The 20,388-nt window shown below is 48.3% G+C and overlaps 1 protein-coding gene across 1 annotated transcript in view; it reads right to left on the bottom strand.

The window, feature by feature from the left end:
* The window catches only part of LOC101596182 (cat eye syndrome critical region protein 2 homolog), a 169,363-nt gene extending 163,180 nt beyond the window's left edge, over positions 1 to 6,183 (bottom strand). The window contains exon 1 of the mRNA XM_045137710.1: positions 6,058 to 6,183. Coding sequence (XP_044993645.1) covers positions 6,058 to 6,183 — 126 coding nt within the window. The remainder of the gene's footprint in view (positions 1 to 6,057) is intronic.
* Between the last annotated feature and the right edge of the window lie 14,205 nt (positions 6,184 to 20,388).

Raw genomic sequence — 20,388 nt, 5'->3', positions numbered from 1 at the left:
TAGAAAGTCTCAACTGCCCCTTAAGAAAAGAACAAAAAGGCCAGGAGTGGGCTACCTTTAATATCTGCACTTGGGAGGCAGAAGTAGGAGGATCGCCATGAGTTCAAGGCCACCCTGAGAGTACATGGTGAATTTCCAGGTCAGCCTGGACTAGAGTGAAACCCTACCTGAAAAAAAAAAAAAAAAAAAAAGATTGTAGAGATGGCTTAGCAGTTAAGATGCTTGCCTGCAAAAGCCAAAGGACCCAGGTTCGATTCCCCAGGACCCACATAAGCCAGAGGTACAATGTGGTACATGTGTCTGAAGTTTGTTTGCAGCTGGTAGAGGCCCTGGCGCACCCATATATTCCCTCTCCCCCTGCTCCCTCCTTCTCTCTACCTCTTAATCTCTCATAAACAAATCAAACAGAAGGAGAGGTGGAACACACCTTTCATCCCAGCACCTGGGAGACCAAGGTAGGAGGATCACTGTGAGTTCAAGGCCAGTCTGGGACTACAAAGTGAGTTCCAGGTCAGCCAACGCTACAATGAAAACACTATCTCCAAAAAGAGAAAAAAGGAAAGAACAGAGAGCTCAACAAACTTCCTGGCAGGCTTGGTGGATCATCTTTAAATTCCAGAACTTAGGAAGCAGAGGGAGGTGAGTTGGGAGGCCAGCCTGGGACTACAGCAGAGAGGGAGAGACAGAAAAGCCTTTCCTGGAGAGGAGGGATGGCTTAGCCGTTAAGGCGTTTGCATGCAAGGCCAAAGGACCCACATTAGATTCCCCAGGACCCACATAAGCCAGATGCATAAAGAGGTGCACGCCTCTGGGGTTTATTTGCCCTGGATGGAGGCCCTGACGTGCTGATTCTCTCCCCCTCCCCCCCACCTCTCTCTCCCTCTTTATCCGTCAAGTAAGTAAATAAGCAAGCCTTTCCTTTTTAAAATTCAGGATGGGAAGTGGGCATGGTGGCACATGCCTTTAATCCCAGCACAGTAGGCAGAGGTAGGAGCGAGAACCTACCTCCAAAAAAAATTTTTTTTTCATTTATTTATTTGAGAATGAAAAGACAGAATGAGAAGTACGAGGCTGGAGAGATGGCTCAAAGGTTAAGGTGCTTGCCCTCAGGGCCTAACAACCAGAGATCAATTCCCCAGTACCCACGGAGAGCCACATGCACAGGGTAGCACATACATCTGGATTCCATTTGCAGAGGACAGAGGCGCTGGCACACCTATTCTCTCTCTCTACTTGTAAGTAAATCAATAAATTTTTTAACATACTTTTTTAACAAAAGTAGGTATGGGCCTGTGCCAAGGCCACTAGCCATTAAAAATGAACTCCAGATCCAAGTGCCACTGTGTGCATCTGGCCTTATTGTGGGTACTGAGAAACTGAACCCAAGCTAACAAGATTATTGCTGAGCCATCTCCCCAGCAGTGAAAATTGGGAGGGTCCCCCCCCCCCAAGGTAGGTTCTCCATCTAACCCACACTGACCTGGAACTCATGACATGGTCTCAGGGTGGCCTCGAACTCAGTGGGATCGTCCTACCTCTGCCTCCCAGGTGTGCGCTACCAAACGCAACTTCTTTTGATTTTTTAATTTATTTATTATTTTGTTTGTGTGGCGAGGGGTAGGATCTCATGTAGCCAGTCTGGCCTCAAACACCTATGTTTATCTAAGGATGAGCTTGAATTTTTAACTCTCTACAGCCTATCTAAGTGCTGGGATTAAAGTATGTGCTACCACAAAAATCAGTGCTTTTTGATGGGTATGATGGGTGTGCGCCCCAAGGGTATGTGTGCTTAGGCCAGACAATTGAGTGCCCTTCCCTTATAGCTTCTGAAAGCAGGTCTCTCCACCTAGAGTTACTGTTGGTAAGCCTGAGCTAGAGATTTCGCTTAAAAAAAAACCCTTTTTAAATACTAAGAGAAGTGCCAGGCATGGTGACACACGCCTTTAATCCCAGCATTCGGGAGGTAGAGTTCGAGGCCACCTTGAGACCATATAGTGAAGTCCAGGTTAGCCTGGGCTAGCGCAAGACCCTACCTCAAAAACACACAAAAAAAAAAAGAAGGAAAAAGAAAACACTAAGAAGGCTAAGGAGATGATGGTTCAGCAGTTAAAGGCACTTGCTTACAAAGCCTGCATGCAGGCCAGGGTTCAACTCCTCAGCACCTACCCACATAAAGCCAGATACATCTAGAGTTCCTTTGTAGTGACAAGAAGCTCTGGCACACCAATACATGCACACAAGCATTCTCTGAATCATATTTTTAAAAAAATAATAAGCGCCTGGAAGGTAGAGATAAGAGGATAGCACTCTCTGCATTCCAGGCCACCCTGGGACTACAGAGTTCTAGGTCACCTTGGACTAGAATGAGACACTACCTTGAAATAAATAAAAAAGACAGTGATAGGGCTGGCTGGATGGCTTAGCTGTTAAGGCAGTTGCTTGCAAAGCCTAAGGACCCAGGTTTGACTCCCCAGAACCCATGTAAGCCAGATGCACATGGTGGCGCATGCGTCTGGAGTTCACTTGGAGTGGCTAGAGGCCTTGGTGCGCCCATTCTCCACCCCTCAAATAAATATAAAAAAAAAAGGGTCGGGCAGATTGGAACAGGCCTTTTCGTGTTGGGCCCACAGCTGTACCTCCAACACCAAGTGCCCTGCCTTAGCATTATAAACACTTGCTGAAAGAAACAAATGAACACACTAATTCATCTCTAATCTGGGTACGTAGCTCACTGGTAGAGCCCTTTCCTAGCACATGCTAAGATCTTGTGTTCGGTCCCCATTACCTCCTCCGCCCCAAAAGCAGTGTTTGATGACACTGGTACCATTGAGTTCCCCAATCTACTCCTGTCCAACTGTACCCAAGTATTTTCTGAAAATTAAGACAATACCCAACCTATGGCACAAATACATCTCAAACATTCAGGAAACTTTTGTTTTGTTTTTCACGGTACACCACCATGCCAGCTTAGTTTCAGTCCTTTAAAGTTGCAGGACGTTACCATAGCCTTTCCACATGGCCTACTGGGTACAACTTAGCACTGGAATGCTTTTCCTTTCTCAAAGGGTCTTTCACGGTGTTATTCCCGTCAGAGCAACGGGCTTTTTCAAATCACCAAAGAAAACAAATTTACTTATACTGAGAGTCAAAATGAATGGTGCCTTCCGAGAATCCCTGCGTTGATGCGTCAAAGTTCTCAGAAGACTAGGGCAATCTTAGATTTTTTTTTTTTCCAAACTTTTGTTAACTACTGTTATTTACTTACTTATTTACTTGGTTTTTTGAAGTAGGGTCTTGCACTAGCCCAGGTGGCCTCCAGTAATCCTCCCACCTCTGCCTCCCAAGAGTTGGGATTAAAGGCATGATGAGCTACCACATCGGGCTTATTTTATATATATGTTAACATATACATACATACATATTTTTTTTTCTTTTTTGGTTTTTTGAGTTACTCTGCCTCTAACCCAGGCTGACCTAGAATTCACTACTTAGTCTCAGGGTGTCCTAGAACTCACAGTGATCCTCCTACTTCTGCCTCCCAAGTGCTGAGATTGTTAAAACACCCTAAGTGAAAGAACTACATGAGGAGACATTACCATTTGTTATCCACTTACTTAACATGGTTTTTCAGAGTAGATAGGGTCTCTCTAGCTCAGGCTGACCTGGAATTCACTATGTAACCTCAGGGTGGCCTGGAACTCGGTCATGCCCCTGGCCCTTCCCTCCTTTTCTCAGTCTCAAATAAAAGTAAATTTTAAAAATTTAAATGTATATTATGTTGGAATCAAAATACTCTTATGTTGCATGGCTTTCAAACAACATTTTTTTTTTTTTTTTTTTTTTTTTTGGTTTTTCGAGGTAGGGTCTCACTCTGGCTCAGGCTGACCTGGAATTCACTATGTAGTCTCAGGGTGGCCTGGAACTCTCGGAGATCCTCCTACCTCTGCCTCTACCTCTACCTCTGCTGGGATTAAAGGCGTGCGCCACCACGCCCGGCAAACAACATTCATTTTAACTAAAAGTGTCACTCAGAAGAAACACAAGAAGACAAGTCATTTCAAGTAACCCTGAATGAACATTCACCTTCTCAAGTACAACCATTTTTCAATTTTTCACTTTTAACAATTCCTAGAGAAATCAGGCCATCTCTAATACTCTGAAACCGTAAGTTTACTTCTGAGGGTCGATGACAAGTTAAAGGTTACTCAAAAGATGATGTGCATACATGATTAAGACAAAATGAGTGACCTCTACTTTTCCATCAGCAAGATGGGAATACTAGGTTGAAAGATGACACTTTCCAAATTAGCAATCCAAGGCCACATCAACTTTCTCTTGCAAGAAAATAAAAAAGGCTAAGGGACACGTCTGCCAGGAGCCAAGATGGCACTGTCACAAACACCACCTCCCGCAGAAGCCACCATTTTGAGCAGCAAGATTTAATTAGACTACACAGGAGATCATACTCACTCAAAGGAAACAGGCCATTAGAATCACTGTTGACTTTTAGGATCACCACATCTTTAATCTCTGTAGCCTGGTTCTTTTCTCTTTAGTCAATATAAACAGTTGCCCAATGAAAAATCTCACCATAAGAAAAATCATGCTTGTTACTACACTAGGTCCAAACATTGTAAACAAATGCGGCGGTGTGGCCTTAAAAAGTTACTGCATTTTCCTAAAACCTGGAGAAGCCTACGACTTAATCACATTGTTCTAATCAACTTAAGGAAGCAAGGAGCTCCAGAAGCCCTTAGTTTATCAGTCTACGTTCCTCCTCTTCATTCTTCCATTCCATCCCCTTGTGATCTTTTTTAGCTTCCAGTTTTTATTAACTCTGCAACAAGAGGAAGTTCCCACGCTTCATTCATGAGAAACGAATTGTATTTAAAAAAGAAAAAAACACGAGCGAATCCGAAAATGAAGGTGAGCAACGAGTTCAGGAGTCAATGAATTAAGTTCAAACCAATTCGAAGATGGCAGGAAAAAAAAAGAAAACAAGATCTGATAACACGGGGTGGGGGGGAGGCACCCACCGAGGCTCAGATACTCCAAAATGAGTGATTTTCATTTTTACTTGAACCCGTCCGTAAATGTTTTGGAAGCCAAAAAAAAAAAAAAAAAACCTGACCAGAAACAGCTCCAGGCAAAAAGAGATATAAAGTCACACTACGCAGACTACCGCAGGAAGAAAAAAAAAAAAGAAAGAAAGCAACTCAAACCTGCCAACCAATCAGATATATCACACCTCCGTCCAAAAAGAAAAAGGGGCCGAAGGGATGCTGCTGGAGCCGCCGCCGGCCCGCACGGGCTGGGCTCCGTCTCCCGCACTCCCGCCACCGCGCCCGCCCCTCGCAGCCTCCGAGGTTCCAACCCAGCATTCACAAAGCCCCCGGCTCTGGAGAACACCTTCGGCCTGGCCAGAAAGCCCGTCCTCCTGCCCGCCAGCCCGCGGGGCTCACGGTGCTGCCGCAAGCCCCGAGCCGAGAAGGGGGGCTGCACGCTCCTCCGAAGAAGCTGTTCAAGAACAAGGGGAGTCCCCAACTTTTTCCCCCGGCCGACTCGGAGCCACCGAGCGAGAGTGCGCGCGCGCCCCCCGCGCCCGGGCCGGGCGAATCGGCGGAGGGCGGCCCCGCGGGCGGGCGGGCGGACGCGTCCGGGCCCCTCGCCGGCCCCGGTGCGACCCCCGCGCGGGCGCCCGCACTCCCCGCCCGAGCAGCTGCTCGCCGATCCCGGAGCGCCAGCGGGGAGCGCACTCGCTCGCTCGCTCTCGGTCGCCGAGGAGTCCCCGGAGGAGCCCGCGGGTCCCCCTCCGACAAAAGCACGCTCGACGCGCCCGGTCGCGGGCTCTTGGACGCCTCGTGCCCACCGCCGAGACTCCCTCCCTCCCATGCCATCATCGCCCGGCCGCCCGGACTCCGCGCCAAGTCTCCGGCAACCCGGTTGTTCCCCACCACCACCACCCCCCGCGCGCGCGCCCCGGCGCCGAGCCCCCCGGGCTCCAGGGCAGCGCCTGGGGTGGGGGGATGGGTGATGGGGGGAGAACCGACCACTCACCTCGATCTCGAAGTCGGGCAGGCGGAACGCGGTGCGGAAGAGCGAGCAGAAGTGCGCGATGGCCGGCACTTCCCACCACGAGCGGAGCTCGCCCAGCCCGGCCGCGCCGCCCTCCTCCGGGCACATCTCCCCGCCGCGCGGCGGCGGCGGCAGCGGCGGCCCCGGCTGCGCGCCCGCCCGCTCCCCGTCTCTCTCTCTCTCTCTCTCTCTCTCCCTCTCTCGCTCTCTCTCTCTCTCCCTCTCGCTCGCTCGGACTCCGGCGGCGGCGGAGGAGGCGCGCCGGGCGGCGGACGGACGGACAGACGGCGGGCCGAGTCACTGCGGCGGCCGCTGCTCCGGCAGCCCGCGGGGTCCGCGCGCTCGCCCCATCCCGCCGCGGCCGTGCCGACGCCCCGGTCCCGTACAATATAGCCCGCTCCCTCCCGGATGGCCGGGCCGGCTGGCTGGCTGGCTGGCTGGGGAAAACAGATGGGGCTGGGGGCGGGGAGGGGAGCGCCGCGGAGCGGAGGGAGGGGGAGGGGGGCCCCGACAGAAGCCGGGGGAGGGGCCGCCCACGAGGAGGGGCGGGGCCGGGCGCACCACAACAACAACCCCGCCCCCACCCGCCCTCGCCCGGACAGCTGCCGGGGCGCGCGGGGGAGGGGAGGGGAGGGGAGCGCGGCGGCGCCCCGCGAGCTCCGCGCCGGGCGGGCTCGGGCTGAGCGCCCGCGGGGAGGCGCGCTCGCGGCCCAGGTGTTGAGCGCCGAGGAACTTGCAGACTTTGCCGGCAGGAGACAATGAATAAGGGGGGGGGGACCCGCGCCTTCCCCCCCACCCACACACACACTTGGCTTCGGTAGTCGAGTCCTTTGGAAGGGCCCGCGGAGCAAAGGGGGTGCGCTGCCCCAGCTCGCGAGCTGCCGGTGCACGTGTGTGCGTGTCTGCGGGTCACCGCCGATGCGCGAGTGGACCGTGCACGCCAAGTCCTTTCCACCTGTTCTCGCGGGCAAGATTAGCTGGCGGGTCGCGGTCGGCCGGGAGTGTGGCGGGAAAGGGGTGCAGGAGGGGGGAGGCACCAATCGGCGGCCGAGCGGGAAGAGGGGAACCCCGCCCCAGGACATGGGCACGTGCAGCCGCGGGCCGGCCGGCCGCGGCCCCCCGTGCGCCCCGCGCTCGCCCCGGAGCCCGGGGAGGCCCGCCCGCCAGCGCCCGCGCTCACAAAGTGCAGCGCAGGCTGGGGGAGGGGAGGGGAGGCCGCAGACTGGGGGTGGGGGTAGAGACGTGCTCGCCCAGGCCCCCGGGAATGTGACCGGCTTTAGAAATGTTAACTGCCTTTTAGGACGTAGGAATTCTCCCAAACCGGAAGGGGGAAAAAAAAGATCACCTCCATAACAACCCAGAAGTTTGGAGCCACTGAACCGAAGGCCCAGCTGTTTGCATTGGACCATGGCACTGGGACACGTTATTTCTGCGTTGTGCTGGTCTTGCAAGAGTCCTGGGGGGAATCTCTAGTCCGGCTCTGCTGGCCGCTCTCCAAGCTAGCTGCCGACTGAGTGGTAGACCCTGCCTGGACGCACCAAGCAAGAATAAGCAGTGAGTTTATGTGACAGGTACCCCTGTGGACTGTCTGGGTAATTCGCCCCACTCCAACACCTGCTCTGATCATTTGTATGACCTGTTGTGTCTTTTGTGAAGCAGCATTGAGAAACATTCAATTCTTTAAGACATGTATTCAAGTGTGTCTTGTGACCCAACTCATCTTACAATCCTTATGTTTAATATCCATCTCTTCCCCCGTTCCAGTCCCGAAAAAAAAAAAAAAAATATATATATATATATATATATATATATACATATATATATATATATATATTAGTACATGTCACTCAAGCTACTCTGAATTTACCGTTAGTTGTTGGACTATGGAGGGTGACGGGCCACCGTGGAATTCATCATATCACTTCAAGTACTCTCTGATTTCTCTGGACGTTTTGTTTTGTTTTGTCTTGTTTTGACAGGTCTGTCTCAGTAGCCCAGGCTGCTTCCAACTTGACGCGATACTCCTCCCTCGGCCTCAAATGCTGGAAGCTCAGGCTTAAAACCGCCACGGTGGGCTTTCTCTGGACTGTTTTGGTCTGACAACACACGTTTGCTTCTTCTTTATCGACACCTGGGATTTTTATTCATTTGGGAGTATCCATGTGCCACTTACATCTGGCTTTCCATCAGCACTAGAAATCGGATTTGGACTACCAGACTTGAAAGTTCCTTTAACCAGTGAGCCATCTCCCGGCCACCTTTTTTGTTTCTTTTATTTTTTTCTGGAAATAGGATCTCTCATAGCCTACAGTGGCCTCCCAGCTAGTAATGTAGCCAGCATATTACCTTGAACGCCTGATCCTCTGCCTTCACCTCTCAAATGCTGGAATTACAGACATGTGCCACCATTCCCAGACGGCGTTTTCGGTTCGGCTTTTTCGTTTTGTTTTGTTTTTTTTTATAATTTTCTTTTTTTGTTGTTGTTGTTTATTTTTATTTATTTATTTAAGAGCAACAGACGGAGAGAGAAAGGCAGATAGAGAGAGAAAATGGGCGCGCCAGGGCCTCCAGCCACTGCAAATGAACTACAGTTGCGTGCGCCCCCTTGTGCATCTGGCTAACGTGGGTCCTGGGGAATGGAGCCTTGAACCGGGGTCCTTAGGCTTCACAGGCAAGTGCTTAACCGCTAAGCCATCTCTCCAGCCCCCCCCCCCTTTTTTTATTTAAGTGGTACTTTTAGGAGGAGCAGAGCATGGCGGCACATGCCCCAGCACTCCAGAGGTAGAGGATAGCTGTGAGTTCAAGGCCAGCCTGGGACTACAGAATGAGCGTCAGGTCAGCCTGGGCTAGAGTGAGACCCTACCTCGAAAACGTCAAAGATTTATTTATAAATTTATAAATAAAATAGAACAGTACTTCTGCAGGCTGGGGAGATGGCTCACCAGTTATTAATAGTACTTGCTTGCAAAGCCTGCCAGTCTGGCTCAATTCTCTCAGAGGCACTCTCAGAGGCAGAGGTAGGAGGATCGCCAAGAGTTTGACACCAGCCTGAGATTAAATACTGAATTCAGATCAGCCTGGACTAGAGTGAGACCCTACATCAAAATACATATGTGGCTGGTCTAGGTGGCCCAGGCCTGTTATCCCATAATGCCTTGCTGTAGCCTCTGCTGCTCTTCCCCTCTCAGGATCATATGACCTGCACATCAGCTCTAGACCACTTCTAGCATTTTCTAACTGTGCTTTACTCTCTGTAGTTTGGGCTTGGTTCTTGGCCTTCCTTTCCAACAATGCTCTGGAAATGCCATCCAAGCCCCAGAAACTAAGGAATCTAAAATGTCTTGCCAGGCATGGTGGCGCACTCCTGTAATCCTAGCACTTAGGTGGCTCAAGCCACCTTGAGACTACATAGTGAATTCCAGGTCAGCCTGAGCTAGAGTGAGACCCTACCTGGGGAGGGGGTGTCTTGAGGGCTGGAGAGATAGCTTTGTGGTTAAGGTGCTTACCTGCAAAGCCTAAGGACCCAGGTTCCATTCCCCAGGAACCACGTAAGACAGATGCACAAGGTGGAGTTTGCAATGGCTAAATGCCCTGGTACACCCATTGCTATCTGCTTCTCCCCCCCCCACAAATAAATAAAAATAATTGAAAATATCTTGGATCTGATTATAAGAAAATAATTTCAAAATGCCTTGGATCTGATTATAAATCCAGAGCAGACTAAAACTATACTGCCATTTGGACCCTGACGTAATTTGGACTCCTGCTTTTTGGAATTGGTACCCTTGACCTGCCTCAGTCCTGTTTTATGGACTGATATCCAGCCTAATGTCCTGAAATATAGATTAATGATAGGTGGACATCTGCTCTTCTTTGTTTTTCCTTAGCTTTTGAGTGGGACTGCTCTCCTACCTTATTCTCCTGGACTATTTCCTCTTTGTCACCAGGCTTAGAATTGTCCTTAAAGACAGATGAGGCTCATACTTTTAAAAAAAGGGGGGGGGAGGGAGGCTGGAGAGATGGCTTAGCGGTTAAGTGCTTGCCTATGAAGCCTAAGGACCCTGGTCCCAGGATCTATTCCCTGGAGGATCTATATAAACCAGAAGCACAAGGTGGTACATGCATATGGAGTTCCTTTGCAGTGGCTGGAGGCCATGGCGTGCCCATTGACAGTACCTGCAATTTTTTTTTGTTTTGTTTTGTTTTTGTTTTTTCAAGGTAGGGCCTCACTCTAGCCCAGGCTGACCTGGAATTCACTATGGAGTCTCAGGGTGGCCTCGAACTCATGGTGATCCTCCTACTTCTGCCTCCTGAGTGCTGGGATTAAAGGCGTGCGCCACCACGCCCAGATCCCCTACAACATTTTTTTGTTTTTTGTTTGGTTTTTCGAGGTATAGCTCAGGCTGACCTGGAATTTACTCTGCATTCTCAGAGTGGCCTTGAACCCACAGTGATCTTCCTACCTCTGCCTCCCGAGTGCTGGGATTAAAGGCGTGCGCCACCATGCCCAGCATCCCCTACAACTTTTAATTCCATATCGTCTTCTACTTACATTCCACCAAAAAGAAAAGTAAAAAAAGACCCCAGACATGGTGGCGCATGCCTTTAATCCCAGCACTTAGGAGGCCAATGTAAGAGGATTGCTGTGAGTTTGAGGCCACCCTAAAACAACGTAGTGAATTCCAGGTCAACCTGGGGTAGAGAGAGACACTACCCCGAAAAAAAAAAATCTGTATTTATGTTCATAGATAGTGTGACTGTTATCATTGATTAGAGAAGCTTTTTGCAATTAGTGGTATCTGCTAAAGAGGCTCATCAAAGTGCCAATAGGTGACTGTGAAAAGCTCAGTAATATAAGAGACCTATACTACCCCCAGCCAAGGTTAAGGGAACATCATAGAAGAAGGAAGCAGAAAGAGCCAGAAGATGGGAAGGAGTGCTTTGAAACTCCCTTTCAGACATGAGGTGACTGTTGACCTCATGACCTCACAGTGACTGTCATGACCTGCATGTACAATATTGGATCCATCAACCTCCCATCAAGATGCTGGAGGAGGACATGAAGCCCCCATCCCTCATAAGGAGTTATTTGGCAGCATGTGGTGGTGGCGCTCAACTTTAATCCCAGCACAGGGGAGGCAGATACCTCGGAATATCTCGGATAACTCAGGAGGATTGCCATGAGTTTGAAGCCATCCTGAGAGACTACACAGTGAATTCCAGGTCAGCCTGGGCTAGAGTGAGACCCTACCCCTAAAAACCAAAAAGAAAAAAATACACAGAAGGGATCTGGAGAGATGGCTAAGTGGTTAAGGCGCTTGCCAGCCAGCAAAGCCCAGGTTTGATTCCCCAGTACACATGTAAAACGAGATGCACAAAGTGGCACGTGCCTCTGGAGTTTGTTTACAGTGCTCCTGGTGTGCCCATTCTCTCCGTCTCTCTGTCTCTCCCTACTTGCAAATGGATTAATAAAAATTTAAAAATACAAGCTAGGTGTGGTGGCACACGCCTTTAATCCCAGCACTCTGGAGGCAGAGGTAGGAGGATCACTGCGAGTTCAAGGCCACCCTGAGACTCCATAGTGAATTCCAGGTCAGCCTGGGCTAGATTGAGACCCTACCTCAAAAAAACAAAAAAAAAAAGAGTGAGGATGAGACAAGGATTGAATTACCATGAGTTCAATTCCAGCCTGGACTACAAAGTAAGACCCTGTCTCAAACACACACAACAATTAGTTTAACATTGATATTTCTGTTTTGATTACTAATCAATATTACAAAAATATTTACATATACTTCCCGTTGCATAATATGATGACATGTCAACTGTCATGGGATTTGCATCAATTCCTCAAGGATAATCTGGGAAAATACTTTTTTTTACTACACTGTTTCTTGGACAAATTATATTGCAAGCCCCCAAGGATCAGCTGAGAAGTCTGTGACCTGGTTACTCCGGACTTGGAGGAGATGCACAGTACCCACAGCCTGTGAGACCCAGCCTCCGAAGACTTCAGTTCTCTCCTTGGTGGCGCTGCTTCCCTCCCCCCTCCCTCCCTTTGTCTTGCAGCCAGAGCAGACACTCCTCACTTCACTCCCCTGGGGGTGAGGGAGTAAAGTGGCAAGGAGTAATCAGGAGTTTAGCCCTTTCATTTCCTGTGTGCAACTAAGTTTCAGGCACCTCACAAGTTCCTTACACCCTTCACAGACACCCTTGCTGTCCTCCTTAGAACTGTGTACTGTAATGCACCTATCCCCCAAATAGGGCCTGTGAACCAGCTGAATTTAAAAGTTGAGAAACTGAGGGCGGGATAGATGGCTCTGTGATTACAATGCTTGTCTGCAAGCCTAACAATTCAGGTTTGATTCCCCAGTTCCCACACAAAGCCAGAAGCACAAAAGTCTGTCTCCTTTCTATTATGTCTCTCTGCTTTCAAATAAATAAAATGTTCTTTTAAAAATTAACATATGGGAGGGCTTAGTGGTTAAGGCATTTGCCTGCAAAGCCAAAGTATCTCGGTTTGATGCTCCAGGACTCATGTAAACCAGATGCACAAGAATCTGCAGTTCATTTAAAGTGGCTGAAGGCCCTGGCATGCCTATTCTTTCCCTCTCTCCTCTTTCTCTCTCTCTGTCTCTTTCTCTGCATCAAATAAATAAATAAAATATATTTTTAAAATAACGTAAGGAGCCAGGCATGGTGATGCACACCTTTAATCCCAGCACTAGAGATGCAGATGTAGGAGAATCGTCATGAGTTCAAGGCCACCCTGAGAGTACCTAGTGAATTCCAGGTTAGCCTGAGCTAGTGTGCAAACCTACCTCAAAAAAACAAACAAACAAAAAATTAACATAGGGCTGAAGAGATGGTTTAGCAGTTAAGGCACTTGCCTACAAAGCCAAAGGACCCAGGTTCAATTCCCCAGGACCCACATAAACCAGATGATGCACAAGGGAGCACGTGTATCTGGAGGTCCACTGCAGCAGCTAGAGGCTCTGGCACACTCATTTTCTCTCTTTCAGCCGGGCATGGTGGCTCATGCAGAGGCAGAGGTAGGAGAATCGTCATGAGTTCAAGGCCACTCTGAGACTACAGAGTGAATTCCAAGTCAGCCTACCTCGAAAAAAAAAAAAAAAGAAAAATTGTTTTTCTCCCTCTCTCTCTGTATCTCTGTGTCTTTCTCTCTACATATATATATTTTTTAATTTATACATATATATATATACACATACATACATACACATACATATATATAATTAATATGCCAGGGGTGATAGCACACACCTTTAATCCCAGCACTCAGCAAACAGAGGTAGAAGGATCACCATGATCTCGAGGCCACCCTGAGACTACATAGTGAATTCAAGTCAACCAGAAACTACATTGTGAATTCTAGGTCAGCCTGAGCTAGAACAAGACTGTACCTTGAAGAGCAAAAAAAAAAAAAAAAAAAAAGAATGAACAAATACAAGTAAAAATCATGTAGAGAAGCTGGACATGGTGGCGCGCATGCCTTTAATCCCAGCACTCCGGAGGCAGAGGTAGGAGGATCGCTGAGAGTTCGAGGTCACCCTGAGAATACATAGTGAATTCCAGGTCAGCCTGAGCTAGAGTGAGACCCTACCTTAGGAAAAAAAAAAAAAAAAAATCATGTAGAGAATCCAGTGTCAGAAAGTCTTTGACTAACACTTTTGTGCTCTATTTAAATGTTGCCCAGTCCTGCTGGAGCTGAGCTGAAAAACCATCTCCTTGTAAAACAGCTGACAGAAAGTTGGAAAAAGCCACACTGCATGCAGTTCAATGGGAGAGAGAGAGAGAGAGAAATCACCAGTGAAGATACTCAACAGTGGACACTGCAAGCCTTATATTTGGCCAGCCAGCCCAAATGAGCCAATGGGCCTAAGAGTGGCATGTCTGTTATGGGGGAAAACAGCCATCCTCCAATTTGGAGGTCTGCTCCATGGGAGGGAATACATCCCTGATACTGAAAACCTACAATAAGGGTGGTCATGAGCCCTAGGGGTGTAACGTCTGCCTATGCTCACCAAACTGCCCAGTAAGCATTTCTCTTAATGTTCATACCCAAATATGCTGCTCTCACTTTTGGCTAGAGAACCTTCTCTTTTCAGATGGCGGTGACCTTGGAATGACTCAAAAGTCATCCCAATGATAATGGTGCTGAGAAGAAGTGATGTGACGGAGGTGTGCTCAGCACTACAACATCTCTATCACACCTTCCAAGGCTCAGGTTCCATGTGGAAGAGGTGGCGGAAAGAATGTAAGAGCCAAAGGAAAGGTAGGACTCCTTACAACGTGCTCCTCCAGACACAAAGTGGTCTGGAGATCTATGACCTCATAGTGCCTGACATTACCTACACAAGACCATCATAATAGGAAGAAAAGATCATGACATCAAAATAAAAGATTGAGGGGGGAGGGGATATGATGGAGAGTGGAGTTTCAAAGGGGAAAGTGGGAGAGGGAGGGAATTACTATGGCATATTGTTTACAATCATGGATAGTGTCAATAAATAAAAATTAATTAAGCTGGGTATGGTGGCGCATGCCTTTAATCCCAGCACTTGGGAGGCAGAGATAGGAGGATCACCATGAGTTCAAGGCCACCCTGAGATTACATAGTAAATTCCAGGTCAGCCTGAGCTAGAGTGAAACCCTACCTCGAAAACCAAAATAATAATAATAATAATAATAATAATAATAATAATAATAAATTAAAATAAAGTAAAATAAATTTTGCTCAGTTCCAGGGATTTCTTTTTTGTTTGTCTGAGGCAAGGTCTGTAGCCCATGCTGGCCTTGAACTCATGGAGATCTTCCTACCTCAATTTCTAAATGCTGGGATTAAAGGTGTGAGTCACCACACCCAGCTAGTTCCAAGGATTTCTGTTAGCATTTGAAACCTTCTAAAGGCTAGGCTACCAGAAACATTCCCAAGGTAACTTGGTTCTTTCTACCTGTCCATCTCTCTCTTAGAACCCTTCTGGCAGGGCCTTTGCAAATGGACATGCTTGTAAGCCTCAAGGGTCTGTCACAGCACTTTAGAAACATCCATAAGGCGACCTGAGACTGAGGTGGCCGAACAGCTCTGGATTTCTGCCCTTAAGACTGGTAACTTTTGGGCTGGAGAGATGGCTTAGCGGTTAAGCGCTTGCCTGTGAAGCCTAAGGACCCCGGTTCGAGGCTCGGTTCCCCAGGTCCCACGTTAGCCAGATGCACAAGGGGGCGCACGCTTCTGGACTTCGTTTGCAGAGGCTGGAAGCCCTGGCACGCCCATTCTCTCTCTCTCCCTCTATCTGTCTCTCTGTGAAATAAATAAATAAATTAATTAATTAATTTAAAAAAATAAAAAAAGACTGGTCACTTTTGCTCTTTCTGCCACCTCCATGCCATCCATACTTGAGGAAACCTGGGAAACTTCAGGGCCACTTGGACCACCAGCGCACTACAGGTACCAGAAGCACCCAGGAGGCAGAGGGAAGTAATAATGCTGGTGGCACGCATCACCACACGGTCAAGACGGGCAAGTATCACCCACGGTGGGGAAAGTTTGTGTGAGGCATTACCACTTAAAGAGGAGCCAGGCTGGCAGCATTGATTAAACTGAACATTCAATAAGCAAGGCACAAGTAAAACCTGAGCCATCCCCACCATTGACAGGGTACAATTTTGACTACCACAAAAATCTGGGGAAAACCAACTCTTTCATCAGAAGAGGTGAGAAGGTATTGTAGATGCCTCTATCCTGGTGACTTAAAGCTATGCCAAGAGATTCATTAGATGCTATTTAAAAAAAATAAAGGTTGGGGGCCAGGGCATGGTGGAAGGCAGAGGTAGGAGACTACATAGTGAATATCAACATCAGCCTGGGTTAGAAAAACCAAAAAAAAAAAAAAAAAAAAGAAAAAATAATAACTAAATAAAGGGTCATGGTGCTGAAGAGATGGTTCAGCAGTTGGTCAAGGTGCCCACGGTCTACTCTCCAGGTCTCATGTAAGCCTGACTCAAGGTGACTCAAGTGTGCAAGGTCACCCATACACACAAGTTGGCACACGCCTCTGGAGTTTCATTGCAATGGCTGGAGACCCTTGAGCACCAATTCCCTCGTCTTGCTCTCACTGTCTCTCAACAGAAAAAAAGGGGGGGAGGGGCCTAGAGGGATGCCTTAGCAGTTAAGGCGTTTTCCTGCAAAGCCAAAGGACCCAGGTTCTATTCCCCAGGACCCACGTTAGCCAGATGCACAAGGTGGCACACGCGTCTGGAGTTCTTTTGTAGTGGCTAGAGGCCCTGGCCCGCCCATCCTCTCTCCCTCTTTCCCTGTCAAGGAAATAAATAAATAAATAAAAATAAAAATTTAAAGAATAAAAGGGGGAGAGCTGGGAGTGGTGGCACACACCTTTAATGCCAGCCCTCATGAGGCAAAGGCAGGAGGATTGCTGTGAGTTCAAGGCCAGCTTGAGACTACATAGTGAATTCCAGGTCAGCCTGAGCTAGAGAACCTACCTCAGAAAACCAAAAAAGGGGGGGGGCTGGGGAAATGGATTAGTGGTTAAGGTGTTTGCTGCCTGCAAAGCCTAAGGACCCTGGTTGGATTCCCCAGGACCCAAATTAGCCAGATGCACAAGGGGGTGCATGTGTTTGCAGTGGCTGGAGGCCTTGGCGAGCCCATTCTCTCTCTCTCTATCTGCCTCTTTCTCTCTCTCTGACACTCTCAAATAAACAAAAATGCTTGAGCTAGAGAGATGGCGTAGCGGTTGAGCGCTTGCCTGTGAAGCCCAAGGACCCCGGTTCGAGGCTCGTTAGCCACGTTAGCCAGATGCACAAGTGGGCGCATGCGTCCAGAGTTCCTTTGCAGTGGCTGGAGGCCCTGGCGCGCCCATTCTCTCTTTCGCCCTCTATCTATCTGCCTCTTTCTCTGTCTGCCTCTCTCAAATAAATAAAAATCTTTCAAAAAATAAATAAAAATTTTAAAAAGACCCTTACATTTGGCCAGAAATGGTGGTGCACCCCTTTGATCCCAGCATTTGGGAGGCAGAGGTAGGAGGATTGCCGTGAGCTCCAGGCCAGCCTGAGACTACATAGTGAATTCCAGGTCAGCCTGGGATTGAATGAGACCCTACCCTGGGAGGGGGGGGGGAGGACTTATCATTTTGCTACACTCATGAATGAAAGCAAAATGTCAGGATTAGAACCTCCACGGCCCCTAGTTGAGAAAGGTTCCTGGCTCTGTCGCTCCCCTCAGAGGTTCCCTAGAGAGAGGCTGGATGCTGCTCCTTGGAGTCCTGCTTTTGGCGCCCAGCTTCATCCGACCTGGGCCAGAGCTGGGGAACATTCTGACAGGTGCAGTTGTTTGTTTTGATGGTTCTGGCTGGGGTTGAACCCAGGGCTCCAGTGGCTCAGGAAAAAGGTTCTGGCACTGAGCGACACTCCCAGCCCACAAATACTATTGTAGTGCCACACACGGCGATAAAAGAGATTAATTATTACAAAGGTTGGTGAGAATCAAAGGGGGGCTGAGGCGGCCCTTTCTGCCATTTGCCATTCCATTCTGGAGGAACGTCTTCACCCGAGGGGCTGCGCTTGCTGCTCAGAGGTAGGCTGCTCATTCTGCTCACAGTCCTGGATCCCACGCTCAGCATCGTAAGAGAACACAATCAAATCCTTATCAGGTCCTGTCGTCTGCTAAAGAGATACTCCCTTGTCTTCTACAAACGGCATCTGGGAAGCAGCTTTTTTTTTTTTTTTTTTTGCTATCCTGGGTTGCTTAGTGTTTGTGCTGCTCTGTTCCAAAATTCCTCTCTGAATTCCTGGAGTGTCCAGCCCCGGCTATCTCATTGTGACATCTCCCCTTGTTCTTGACACCAGGTCAAATAGCTTTGTAGCATCTCAATTCTCAGTGCCATTCAGGAGCTGGTGAATGTTAATGAGTTCTCCCCCTTAATCTCTTCTCAAAGGAGTGTTGATCCTTAATTTCTCCAACTTTCTTTTTAATTATTTTAGCTCCTTGTGTCATTCCTTTGGCCTCAGATCATTCCTACTCAGTTTAAAGGTCACATTATTTTGGTTGACAAAGTGCCTAGAGTTGTATACATTTGGCCTCAGACTCCTCAGGCAAGCCCAAGCCATTGCTGTGATTTGTTTCATTAGATAGACACTGAAATGTCCATTTAGGTAGAAAATTTGGTCTCTGGCTGTCCTCAGGAAGTTTCTAATGCAATTGATAAAATGATAAAATAATTGGTTTTAATAAGTATCTATACTGCTTATATAAGTAGTGCTAACATTATAAAAGACTATTAAAGATAATCTAGTCCGGGCTAGGGGTGTAGCTGCTGTAAAGGGCTTGCTTAGCATGCAGGAAACCCTCGGTATGATACCAGCTTCCCGTAGACCAGACACGCTGGCACACATCTCTAAGCACAACACTCGGAAGGTGGCAGGAGATGAGAAGTTCAAGGTCCTCCTCTGCTACACAAAGTTCCAGGCCAATCTGACCTACATGATATTCCTACCTCAAGAAAACGGGGGTAGGGCTGGCAAATGGGAAACTGGGGAGATAGCCCAGTGGTTAAAGACTTTTTTTGTTTTGTTTTGTTTTTCGAGGTAGGGTCTTGTGCTAGCTCAGGCTGAACTGGAATTCACTATGGAGTCTCAGGGTGGCCTCGAACACATGGAGCTCCTCCTACCTCTGCCTCCCAAGCGCTGGGATTAAAGGTTAAAGACTCTTGATTGAGCCAGGCGTAGTTTTTCAATGTAGAGTCTCACTCTAGTCCAGGCTGACCTCAAGTTCATGGTGATCCTCCTACTTAGCCTCCTGAGTGATGGGGTTAAAGGTGTGAGCCCCCCACATCTGGCTACAAATTTCATTGATTTATTACTTATTATTTGCAAGCACAGAGAGACAGACAGACACACAGACACACAGAGGGAATGAGTGTGCCAGGGCCTCCAGCCACTGCAAATGAACTCCAGATGTAGTACCACCTTGTGTATCTGGATTTCCTGGATATTGGGGAATGAAACCTGGGTCAGGATCAACTCAGGTCCTCTGTTTGGAAGGAAGCTCTCTCTCTGTCTGTCTCCCTCAAATAAATAAAAATGTTGCCAGGAGCAGGGCATGGTGGCACACGCCTTTAATTCCAGCACTCGGGAGGCAGAGGTAGGAGGATTGCTGTGAGTTTGAGGCCACCCTAAGAATTCAAAGTGAATTCTAGGTCAGCCTGGGCTAGAGTGAGACCATACCTAAAAAAAAAACAAAAACAAAAAATGGTGCTGGGGCAGGCTAGAGAGATGGCTTAGCAGTTAAGCGCTTGCCTGTGAAGCCTAATGACCCTGGTTCGAGGCTCAATTCCCCAGGACCCATGTTAGCCAGATGCACATGGGGGCACATGTATCTGGAATTTGTTTGCAGTGGCTAGAGGCCCTGGCACGCCCATTTTCTCTATATATCTGACTCTTTCTCTCTCTGTCTGTCACTCTCAAATAAATAAATAAATAATCAAAAACTATATTTAAAAAAAAATGTTGCCAGGCGTGATGGCACACGCCTTTAATCCCAGCACTCAGGAGGCAGAGGTAGGAGGATTGCTGTGAGTTTGAGGCCATCCTGAGACTACATAGCAGATTCCAAGTCAGCCTGGGCTAGAGGGAGAACCTACCTCGAAAAACTAAAAAAAAGAAAAGAAAAAATGTTGCCGGGGGCAGAAGGAATGGCTTAGCAGTTAATGCATTTGCCTGCAAAGCTGAAGGACCTAGGTTCAATTCCCCAGGACTCAACGTTAGCCAGTTTCACAAGGGGGCATGTGGTTTTGGAGTTTGTTTTCAGTAGCTGGATGCCCTGGCGCACCCATTCTCTCCCTCTCCCTCTTTTTCTGTCAAATAAGCAAATAAATAAAAATAAAATATATTTTTTTTAAAAATGCTGCCTGTTCAGGTGTGGTGGCACATGCCTTTAATCCCAGCACTCAGGAGGCAGAGGTAGGAGGCCACCCTGAGACTCCATAGTGAATTGCAGGTCATCCTGGGCTAGAGTGAGACCCTACCTCAAAAACAAAAACAAACAAACAAACAAAGGAGCTGCCGGGCAGCGGGCGTGGTAGTACACACCTTTAATCCCAGGAGACAGAGGTAAGGGGATCACCATGAGTTCCAGGCCACCCTGAAACTACATAGTGAATTCCAGGTCAGCCTGGGCTACAGCGAGAGCCTACCTCAAAAAAAAACAAAAGGCATCATAGTGCCTGACACTACCTAAACAAGACCATCAAAAGAGGAGGAAAAGATCATGACATCAAA

This window comes from Jaculus jaculus, chromosome 18 (assembly GCF_020740685.1).
Source record: "Jaculus jaculus isolate mJacJac1 chromosome 18, mJacJac1.mat.Y.cur, whole genome shotgun sequence".
NCBI lineage: Eukaryota > Metazoa > Chordata > Mammalia > Rodentia > Dipodidae > Jaculus > Jaculus jaculus.
This window is presented reverse-complemented; position numbering and strand designations above follow the sequence as displayed.